General features: G+C 37.4%; 1 protein-coding gene across 1 annotated transcript in view; it reads right to left on the reverse strand.

The window, feature by feature from the left end:
- The window catches only part of kcnh2a (potassium voltage-gated channel, subfamily H (eag-related), member 2a), a 54,982-nt gene extending 44,538 nt beyond the window's left edge, over positions 1-10,444 (reverse strand). The window contains exons 1-2 of the mRNA XM_055202244.2: positions 9,783-10,444; positions 8,216-8,446 (exon numbers count right to left, since the gene is read on the reverse strand). Coding sequence (XP_055058219.2) covers positions 8,216-8,446; positions 9,783-9,858 — 307 coding nt within the window. The 5' untranslated portion in view covers positions 9,859-10,444. The remainder of the gene's footprint in view (positions 1-8,215; positions 8,447-9,782) is intronic.
- Positions 10,445-12,559: the final 2,115 nt, after the last annotated feature.

A 12,559-nucleotide genomic window follows, 5' to 3' on the forward strand; every position in this document is an offset into this window, starting at 1 on the left:
CACTTAGTGTCCTGATATAATGTATGTGAAGTGCTACAAGTGGGTTTCTTTCCGGTGTTTTTCATCTTGTGAATAATTTATGTACAGAATTATGTAAAGAATATAGGCAATTATCTGCATTATTAAGCGTAATGGTTTTAAGTATGGTTAACGAGTACACTCTTATGTGTAATCAAAAACCAGAGCTAATTAGGCAGACTATTTTATAGACTTGTGGCTTTAATGTTTGTGAGATGGGCTGTATTTATGCTTTCTTAATAAATGTGATAAAAGGACATTTACTGTGATATGTACTACCAGTAAATGTCCTTGAGCTTCTCGGTTCTTCCGATTTACTCATAGCATTTGAATATGATAAAACAAATGGTGTGCAAATCGGCATCACAGCCTGAGGTTTGCGCTAAACTGCTGGCCTGTTCGTGACTCCTCTCAGGTAAGCAACCAATACAACAAGCCTGTTGAGGTTTGTGTTACACTGAAAGCTCTGGTTTGTCAATAAATCAAAAAGGTAAATCAGTTTGAACAAATCTCAACGCCAACTTTGTGCTACGAACATAAATAATCTCATATCATGTGATTGTTTACCTTTAGTAATTGAATTTATGATTTTCACCTGGTGGACAGATTGAAGGTGTAATCTAAGCCATATTAACACTCCCCTGGGATTTTGGACATTTGCCAGCAAGCAACCGCACTTCACAACTTAGCAGCTACACAGGAAAGCCCCTCGGATACCATCTACATGACACTGTGGACAAGCAGACACCACTGATAGATATAGATTTTCTGTCTGTTAAAGGGATAGTTCGGCCAAAAATGATATTAAACTCACCCCGAAGCCGTCCGAGATGCATATGTCCATCATTTTTCAGACGATGACATTTTCAGTTATTTTAGAAAATGTTTTAGATCTTTCAGTTAATCAAATGTGAAGTTACGGAGTCCACGACCTTCAAGTCCAAAAAGTGTGCATGCATCCTTCACGAAATAAATCCAAACGGCCCCATGATGATAAACAATGTCCTTCTGAGGGTAATCCGCGCAGTTTCGTTGTAGAAATATCCACAAATTAAAATTTTATAAACCAAAATAACTTGCATCCGGTAATGCCGCCATCTTAGTTGCGTCCGCATTCAAGATGCAAGCGTATGCAGTTTACGGAGGTTACTCTGCTGCTGCTCTGTGCCCCCGCCCTCCTAACTTGTCATACGTCACTAAGAAAAGTGCGTACACTACGCTAATAGTCTCTTCTGAATACAGAGGAGTCTAAGATGGCGCCGCTACCGGAAGGTAGTTATTTTGGTTTATAAAGTTTTAAAGCAACACTATGTAGTTTTTTTACGTTTAAATAATGTCTCTAAAATTATTTCAGTGATAGAACAACTTTTAACTGGACAAAGTGTACTGTTGCTGCAACCTGAGCAGCCTCCTAGCTGCTACAAGCACACTCTGAAAGTGGCGGTGGAGGGTAGAGCACACAGCCCCGCCCCTCCCCCTGCCTGCAGAAGAGTGTCTGATACCAGGCACTGTTGCGCTTTTCAACCACATGGGGAGCTGTAAGTAATTTTTACATGGAAAATACATAGTGTTGCTTTAAATATGGATATTTCTACAACGCGCGGATTACCCTCAGAAGACCTTTGTTTATCATCCTGGAGCCGTTTGGATTAATTTTGTGAAGGATCGATGCACATTTTTTGGACTTGAAGATCGTGGACCCCGTAACTTCACATTTAATTAACTGAAAGATCTAAAACATTTTCTAAAATAACTGAAAATGTGTTTGTCTGATAAACGATGGACATATGCATCTCAAACAGCTTGTGGGTGAGTAAATCATGGGTTTAATATCAATTTTGGCCGAACTATCCCTTTAAGAAGTGAGCAAATGTAACTTTTCAATGATATCTGTCAGCAGCTGGAACTGCAAGCTCCCAATCTAAAACTCTGTGGAGGACTTTTTGACAAAACTGTCCAATGAGAGCTCAGGGATAAAGAACGGACATTTAAATAATTAACTCAGAGAGACAGCTGAAGTCATTACCTTGTCTAATTATAGCACTGGAGATCATTACCAGAATATGAAGAGCGATGGTCAGGGTCATCCTCTGTCTTCTGTAGAACTTGGAGGGTCTCCATTGAACCTCTCCTTGCTTAGCTCATAAATAGGTCATGCGTGCCACGCCATTAAAATTGATTGGCTCTCATTCTCATTAGTTGGCAGAAATGTTATTAGAAGTAGTAAAACATAACCTTTCATTTTCTAAGTGAAAAAACAACGGCCTTATTTAATGCATTTTAACTGCAAACTAATGAAGTTCAATTATTTATTAAAGTTAAGATGTAAGATAAGTTTGAAACCGAGAGCTTCTATTAAAAGTAACTGCTAGATTGTTTACTGCACGAACACAATCTGCCCCAGGAGTCATCATTAATTGAGAATCGGCTATGCTTTATGCAGTTCACAATTACTCCCCCATAGTTAAACCTCAGAGGACCAAAAGGCTTTAAAGAGGGATGAGTATTCACTAATTGAGACGACTTTAGCATTACTCTTTTGTGCTGGAGGATTATTGCTACAGCCACCATTAGTTTCATGCTTTGCATTGAAAGTCCTTCTCAAGGACGGTCTTCAGAGGTAAAGATCATTGCCTTAACAAACGGGCCATTATGGGAAACAGGCAAAGGTGGATTGGGAAATGTAACAAGATGTCAGCTTTTCAATTTCATAAAACACAGTTGCTGTTTATGCCAGTTATACAACTTTTCTCATCAGATATCATTTACTTAGTTATTATTTCAATAAGGGTTTAAGTATTCCACATGGCCAATCTGTGTTTTGGAGCATTTCGCTAAAACATCATTATCCTTCAAAGCTCCCTCAGAGGAACTCTTCGTGTGTCCTTCCAGCAGGTAATTGTGCATTAGCCCTCTCCAAACTGTAAGATGTTATTACTGACCATGACAGCTTCATTAGTTTTCAGTAATAAATGGCACTGTGGACTATAGCCACCTACAGATTTTCACACCATCTTCTTGCTTGTATTTTAAAATACGCATGAACTGGAATTTCACAACTGTTGTGATGTATTTCAGAGAAAAACGGAATACTGAATTAGAAACATAGAGGACGTAGCTTGTTTTTTTTTCACCGCAAAATTATTCGATCTAAAAAACGAAGGCATTTCATTCAGAAATGAAGCTGACAGTAGACTCACAATTATAGAGGAGAAGTTAACAGATGCCCTGCCCAAGATATCAAACTGACACCATCAGAGACAGGCCGGAAGGGAAGTACATTTTCAGATCTTGATTAAAGATTACATAGACCAAAAATAAAACAACTTGTGGATTGATTTGCATAGATGTATTTTTCACCACAAAACTAGTCATTTTCACTAACAAAGTCAGTATTAGTAAAGTAAATATTCAATTTTTCCTCACATGAGTATGTACTTTTCAGTAAACACAAATTTAATTCTAGGAGATACTGTTAAGGGGGTCGCACACAGGACGCCCAGCTCAGCATTGCGCCGTTCTTAAAAACTTGAACACATTGCTTTCTATGAGTATACGCACACCAGCGCCGCCCAGCTATGACTCAGGAAGTTGCTCAAATCCCTGTGGCGCCACAGAGTGCCACTCACATAGTTTAACATTAAATAACATCATATTTGTCCCTAATCATTAACGATTAACAGTGGCTGCTAATGTATATTTTGCATTTTGAAGTAGACGCTATCTGACGAAGCTCACGCTATTTAATGTGCACTTCCAGTTTACAATACCTTAGAGTTGTCCTAGACGCGACCCGACGCAGCGCGACGCTGAGCTGCGCGGCCGGTGTGCGACCCCCTTTAGAATACATGGTCCCTAGCTATCACTGAGGTGTTACCCTTTTAAAAAGTAGGGGTGAGCGGGGCACAAACTGTAAAGATACAATGAACGGTTTCGTTGGGCTCACTTTCTGAGCCATTTTTTCCCCAACTGATAAACGATAAACCATTGACAGTAAATCAAATCTATTTGAACTTCACGTGCACGCGCATTTGAAAGGCAGATGACACTGTGAAGAAGCTCATTACTGAGGTCTGTAACATAAAATCACTGCAGGTATCCAGCGCTGATGCAGTTGATGTGAAATTGACTACGTAATCCTTTTTTCCTACCACACTAACTACGCCAAAAGGTAAGATATTAGATTACACAAACTACTAGATTCACTGTAGCAGTGGTGGCTGGTGACTTCTTTTTTTGAGGGTGCACGATGCGAAGTTCGTCACAACATGTGTGTAGCCCGTCATGTGTGTGGTCGTAATTTCAAAATATGTGTTCTGCGCTTAGAAATGCTGTATGCATCACGTGTCATACCAAAATAAGTGCCTGCTGCTGACGCGTCTAGGGGGTTTATGATAAAAGAGACGCTCGCGTTTGCTAGATACTCGCATAATCTCTTGCATAATCATAGTATACTGTGTGTCTTGGGTGTATTTTGTGAACGTGAGTGTCTATTTTATCATGAACGGTTTTGGCACGTGTGCAGCAGGTACTTATTTTGACAAAACACGTGAAGCACATGGTTCACATGACACAACAAACACATATTTTGAAAACACAACCAACACACATGACACTCCGAACACATATTTTGGTGACGTGGACGCTAATATAGTTATCGTTATAGTTCGCATTAAAGCTAGCATTATAACGTGAATGGCCCTTAAGTCACAAAATCCAACCATATTTCATTTTAATCACTTTAATCTTGTTACCTAAAGCATAACACCATTTTGAAGTCAGCAACTACTACACTCTAAAAATGAATGGGTTATTTTTGACCCATAATGGGTAAATATTGGACATACATGCTGGGTTAAAAATTACCCAATGTTGGGTTACATTGGGTCAATTTTAACCCAGCGGTGTGTTCTGTCCAATATTTATCGATTATGGGTCAAAAATAACCCAGTCATTTTTAGAGTGTAGAAACTGATAGCTGGGATTGAAAACATTTTTACACAGCGGGGTTAGTTGTAACTCAGTGTTACAATTGAGCCTCAGATATACAATGATAATGAAATGTAAACAATGAAAATACTATTAATCAAAATAACTGTTAATCCAATATCAGGGGAAATAACTGACAATTATGTTTTTTGTCTTAATTGTGCAGCTCTTTAAAAAATATCAATTTATATATATGCATTGGTGCATAATACAAGGATGGTTAGATGAAGGATCATGGATGGATGAATGTGTGGATATCTATCTATTATAGGCAGATATATAAATAATATACAATATTGTATAATTGTACAATAACGGTACGGTAGGTCCCACAAACAAACTTTATGTGTTCATTTCTAGCAGAGAAGTGTGTGTTGAGTGTGTAAAAATGATAGAGTAAAAAATCTCCCCTACACCTTTGTACCTAAAGACTTTATATGGGCACCTCAAAGGTACATGCTGGTACTTCAGAGGTACATATTGGTCTGTACCTATATGGTACATATTAGGACCTTTTAAAAGAGTACTGCTACAGTGACAACTTGGGACCATAATGACAGTGTAGTCACAAACATGAAACACCTTTCTTTTACCCATTTGTGATTCAAGGACATTACTTCAAGGTCACTTCTCAAATGTAAGCAAATACTTGACATGGTTCTCTATTACCCTATTCAAAATAAAGGTATTATTTGAATTACTTTGCTAGAAGAACCATTTTTGCCTGTATGGTTCATTTAAGAACGTTTAACATCTGAATGACATTTCACAAAAGGTAAAAGGTAAGAAAGAAAAGGTTATGTTTGACACAACAGTTCTTTGGTTCATTGCTGTGAAAAAACTTTTGTAGCGTCTTTATTTTGTTAGCTTGTTTATTTATTTTAAATGTCATTCCAGCATATATTGCTATAATGATGCTAAGAAACGGTTAATCCATACACAAGTTGATCTATGCATACATTGGAAAGGAGCCATTTATAATTTCCAATTTACCTAACCTGCATGTCTTTGGACTTTGGGAGGAAACCAGAATACCCAGACAAAATCCACGATAACTCAAGGAAAACATGCAAACTCCACACAAAAAGGCCAGACGACCCAGACAGAGCTTGAACTGAGGACCTTCTTGCTGTGAGGCAACAGTGCTAACATGAGCCACTGTGCCACCTTTATTTCTAAGAGGGTACATAACATCAAAGAAGTCCACGTAAGCTTACAGTAAGTGTGGACACAGCACGAATACTAAAAATATAAGTAATTACACTCCAAATATAGTTTGTAATGAAACAAGTTATTAAAAAAGAATGATCAACTACTGGCCTGAGACGTTTGCTCCACACTAAACCCTAATTCTGAGTGTTACCAGGGGAAAACTGTAATGACATTTAGGCAGCAGTGTAAGGAAGACTGAGAGGTCTCATATTTCAAAAGGGCTAAATGTAGCCCGAGTACACCTGAGAAATTTAGGGTGGTTAGGTTACACAGGGTCACACTGAGAGGTATTCCTAACATCCGGATCAGTGGAAAAATACTGCCTCTCAACCTCCATACATTTCTATACTGTCTCTGCTTCTATTTATATTTGTTGTACATTTTAAAAAATCAATTATATCACTGCTACTCTGGTCATGCTTCACTTCCACACTGAGATGCAGAACTGTTTGATCAAATGATTGTTGTATTCAATAAACAGATGCTTGATAGCTGTTTGGTTTGATATATATTGGTAAGAGTATATTCATACCCCGTGCTAACTGAGGGCTTTAAGCCATAATTTTTTGTGAAGATACTTTGAAACAATATGTATGTATTGTGAACAACTGACATTGTATCAGCTTGTGCCTGAGCATTCTTGTGTATGATGTTGCCGACTTGATACTGAATTGATCTTTAACTCAGAGCGCCACAGTGTCGTCTCTCTCTCTCTCTCTCTCTCTCTCTCTCTCTCTCTCTCTCTCTCTCTCATCACTAGAGAGCACAATGCCATGTAGCCCTTAGAGTAGGCCTATGCAAACATTTGAGTACTTGGGTATTGCACTACTGTATGAAACTGAATAGTGAGACATTGTCCTTCATGCAGTTATGTCTTCTATGACAATTATTCCTATTTTCAAACTCCCAGCTGGCTTGGATATCAATCCATCATTCAGAAATGCTTTGTCTTTAAATAGGAGTGGACAGAAATAGACATAATTGAAATTGCACATCTATCAGCAAAGCACCAACAACAAGAGTGGTTTCCAAACTGACTAAACATCAAGATTGGTTAGATTTAAACAGATTAGATGTCACAACGTATAATTTAAATAAACTGTGATGCAGCAGAATGGAAAAAAATTCATGTTTAGGGAATAAGCATTAAATGGGTCATATTATAAAACGTTTTTAAAATTTAAAATAAGTATTTGGTGTCCCCAGAATGCATATGTGAAGTTTTATCTTAAATTACCCCACAGAAAATGTATTATAGCATGTTAAAATTGCCACTTTATAGGTGTGAGAAAAAATGTGCCATTTTGGGGGTGTCCTTTTAAACGCAAATGACCTGTGACATCACAAGGGGAGCCAAATTTCAATGATCTATTTTTCACATGCTTTTAGAGAATGGTTTACCAAAACTTTACCAAGTTACTGTGTTGTTCATTTTCTAGGTTGATAGAAGCACTAAGGACCCAATTACACCACTTTATAATAAGATCTCCTTCTGACATCACAAGGGGAGCCAAATTTCAATTACCTATTTTTTCACATGCTTGCAGAGAATGGTTTACCAAAACTAAGTTACTGGGTTGTTTTTTTCCACATTTTCTAGGTTGATAGAAGCACTGTGGACCCAATTATAGCACTTAAACATGGAGAAAGTCAGATTTTCATGATATGTCCCCTTTAATGTGTAATACACATTTTTGCTCACACCTAAAGTGTCAATTTTAACATGCTATAATAAATTATCTATATGGTATTTTGAGCTAAAACTTCACATATGTACTCTGGAGACACCAAAGATTTATTTTACATTTTAAAAAAGTCTTGTGAAATGTCGTCTTTAAACCTACATTACCCAATCGTAGAAATGTAATTTCCAGGATGTAGTTTTGTTCTTGTAAAGATACAGGTAGAATCACAATACCAGCATATCAAAGTATTGTAATGTTTGTAATTATACTAACATTGCAAGCCTGACAAGTCTAACATTTATAATGCTTACCGTCTTTCCTGTATAGGGAGATCTCCACCTTTCTTTCTTCAGAGCCCAGTAAGGCTTTGGCCATCTGGGCCACAGCTGGTCTTCCAGTATGTGGTCCATACAAAAAACTGCAGGTACACGGTTTCTGCATGACCTCTGCACGCGTATAACCGCACATACCACAAAAACCATCATTGCAGAAGATGATGGCGCAGTTCTCCACCCGAGCATTGGCGATGATGAACTTGCGATCTGTTGGGATAAAATCCAGGGGTTACATAAATCATCGCCATATCAAAAAAATCAAGCTGTCAGTCTGACACCAGAATGTCGCTTTACCTCAGTTACAAGAGTTTATTAAATATCAGATCTTTCAATTAAATATTGATCATATCATTAGTGTTGTGTTTTGCCTACAGTGAAAATCATCAGAAGTCACAGCTGTAAAATGTGCTTATCACACACAAACAAAACCTTGTGGTTTTTTTATTAAAGAGTTGTGATTGTAGATAATAAAATTGTTAATGAAAAATCGGCTTATTGAAATGAAAGCCAAAAGGGTCCACTGTTTTTTTTTTTACATTTTTCTGTATGCTACAAAATATATCTAAAATAAAACATTTTATAACTTCTTATTTGTAACTTTTTATTAAACTTTTCTTTATTTGTTCCCACATGAACAATACTGTAGTATAGTTTAGATTTTACTTTAGTAAATTGTTGTAAAACTCCTAGATACAATAGTTTTCATACTACAGTAAATATTAACATATAGACTACTACAGCAGTGGTTCTCAAACTTTTTCGGCATGCGGCCCCCCTTGGGTACGGTGCATGCCTTCACGGCCCCCAAAAGAAAATGTATGACATAAAACATTCTAAAACTTAAACATTTAAATTAAACAAAACATATTAAACAAAACACAATTATACAACGTATTGCTGTTGGTTAGTAGCCTTATTTTTCTGAGGATTTATTACACAGAATTTATGATAAATTAATGTATTTTATAAAATGTCATAAAACTGGGGCACACCTGGCACCATCTCGCGGCCCCCAGTTTGAGAACCACTGTACTACAGTATTTACTATCATTTCACAATAGAAAATAAATATTACACAATACTTAGAATACGTTAGTAAGTGTAGTATTTAGTATATTATGCTAAAGTATACTAGATTTCATTTAAGTATGTTTTAAATATGGGTTAGTTGGGTATATTGCCTCAATTTTTTGTGTTTTTATCAGGGTTAATACCAGTGTAAATTCAAGTAAATAAAAAATCAATAAGCTCTTTTTACATGAGAACTTGATGAATGAAGAATAGTTACTTCTACAACATATGTCCTGTTTCTTAACATCCCACAATAACCACAATTACGCAATATGGTAACGTTACATCAGTTGACCGTCATAACAAACTGGTGTCAAAATTGCCTATTATTCAAGTGTTTACGCAATATATGCAACACTTTTAAAAGGCTTCAAAGAAACACATAAAAATACGAATAACCAATAATACGACTATACTAACAATAGCAGATTTTAATATTGTGTTAATGCACAATAGGAAATCATTCACTCACTTTGACCCTCGAATTTCCGGATGATGGTGTCCAGGAAGGTGTTCTGAGGCGCAACGTGTCCTCGACGAACAGGCATTGTGTCCTGCTACAATGGGGCAAAAAGTTTTGCAAGTACCCCCGTTTAGCTTAATTATGAGATATATATTGAAGGTAGGTCTCACACATTAATGCAAGATGTACTTTTACACCTTATCGACACACGACCGCGCGCTTCTTGAAAGCCATTCATACGCATTGAATCTGTCAGTGCGCGCATCCGCGCTCTCAAGCTCTCAGTCTGTCAGACCAATAACCTCAAGTCACCTGCTCCCATTTTTTGCAAATAGATGCAAATCAACGGACTTTCTGTCATGTCGTTGACTCACAACTGAAGGTAGGCTACTGCAGCGATGCGATCGCTCACTCTGATTTTAGAAGAATGAAAAACTGAAAACTTGATTGTGGTTAGATTGATGATGAAAATGGAGAAGAAAGTGAGAGGACTGTTGGGGAGGGGTGAAGAGTCAAGGATGTGGAGGACCGCATGATTTACTCATCCTGATGTTATGTAGTGTGCTGGTGTTGACTGAACACAAATCCGATTTAAAAATGCTGCAAAGTTAGTACAGGTTGAACGCAACCTGTGCATAGTGTAAACTGCTAGCGGGTATAAAACGTATTTGAATGACATTGTTATAATGAAGAGTTGATTTATTTATTTGTAAATTACATTTAAAATGTAAAGGAGTGGCTAAACTTTGCAATATTTGGAACAAGTTAAAACCAATGGGGCTCTGCAGATACTGCTGGGAATCTGTTGACAAATAAAACAGTACAATATTAAAATAAATAAATGATATATAATATTATGTTTAAATTTATTTATTTATTTTATTATCAAAAATAACTTTGGTTGCTTATTTTAAACTCAGCATTGGGTCAAAAAGGGACGAGCCCTCCTGCTGTTTGGTTAAATTAACGTAGAAAATGATTATATTTGACCCAACAATGGGTTGAAAGTTTTTAACTTAAAACCACCCAGCATTTTTGGTTGAAACAACCCAGCATAAGTTAAATTACAACCCAAGGGGCTGGGCTAGTCCATTTTTGGTCCTGGTCAAGACAATCTCCTGAACTCCAAACTGAATGTCAGAATGGGAAAGAAAGGTGATTTAAGCAATTTTGAGTGTGGCATGGTTGTTGGTGCAAGACGGGGCGGTCTGAGTATTTCATAGTCTGCTCAGTTACTGGGATTTTCACGCACAACCATTGCGAGGGTTTACAAAGAATGGTGTCAAAAGGAAAAACAACCAGTATATGGCAGTCCTGTGGGGGCGAAAATTCATTGTTGATGCTAGAGGTCAGAGGAGAATGGGCCGACTGATTCAAGCTGATAGAAAAGCAACTTTGACTGAAATAACCGCTCGTTACAACCGAGGTATGCAGCAAAGCATTTGTGAAGCCACAACACACACAACCTTGAGGCGGATGGGCTACAACAGCAGACACATCTCCACTATAAATAGGAAAAAGAGGCTACAATTTGCACGAGCTCACCAAAATTGGACAGTTGAAGACATTCAGATGGTAGAGTCTGAATTTGGCGTAAACAGAATGAGAACGTGGATCCATCATGCCTTGTTACCACTGTGTAGGCTGCTGGTGGTGGTGTAATAGTGTGGGGGATGTTTTCTTGGCACACTTTAGGCCCCTTGGTGCCAATTGGGTATCATTTAAATGCCACGGCCTACCTGAACATTGTTTCTGACCATGTCCATCCCTTTATGACCACCATGTACCCATCCTCTGATGGCTACTTTCAGCAGGATAATGCACCATGTCACAAAGCTTAAATCATTTCAAATTGTTTTCTTGAACATGACAATGAGTTAACTTTACTAAAATGGCCCCCACAGTCACCAGATCTCAACCCAATAGGGCATCTTTGGGATGTGGTGAAATGCGAGCTTTGTGCCCTGGATGTGGATCCCACAAAACTCCATCAACTGCAAGATGCTATCCTATCAATATGGGCCAACATTTCTAAAGAATGCTTTCAGCATCTTGCTGAATCAATGTCACGTAGAATTAAGGCAGTTCTGAAGGCGAAAGGGGGTCAAACACAGTATTAGTATGGGGTTCCTAATAATCCTTTAGTTGAGTGTATTTTAGTCTAGGACTAGTCTAATCCCTGTCCGGGAAACCAACCCCTAATGTCTATTCTACAGACTATGGAATGGTAAGAAAGAAACGTTTAGTATCTTAGCCTAAAAGCTTCTTTATAAAACCAAAAAAGTTATTTTTAGCATCACTATGGATAACACTTAATAAACCTTAATGTTTGAGAGTGATGGGCATAAACTTATTTTAAATATCTCTCTGTTTTTCAATACAGCATAAGATGAATCCAGAACATGGCAAAATACAGAAAGCAAAGGTAGGTAACCAAGCCAACATTAGTTTTGCATTAAATAATACTGTTTTATTGTTTCTTATTTATATTATATATTAAAATTATCTGGTGTATATAATAAAATATTTTTTATAGTATGTAAATATAGTGTTTTGGGTTTGGGTGGAGCCAGAATAGACTGACAGCCTCTGGTGTATAAAAGCACAACAGAAGATCTTATCTGAATGTTATCACAGATTGAAATGTTTGAGAGCTCTTTAAACCACAGTGCAGGTTAGGATGTTGGCAATATATGGCTTATAACGCTATGTGGTCAGAGACAGACTGAACTTTACACTGTTGTTAAGGCATATGACAATAAAAAACGTTTAAATAAAGATTTTAA

This window comes from Misgurnus anguillicaudatus, chromosome 2 (genome assembly GCF_027580225.2).
Source record: "Misgurnus anguillicaudatus chromosome 2, ASM2758022v2, whole genome shotgun sequence".
In the NCBI taxonomy this organism is placed as follows: domain Eukaryota; kingdom Metazoa; phylum Chordata; class Actinopteri; order Cypriniformes; family Cobitidae; genus Misgurnus; species Misgurnus anguillicaudatus.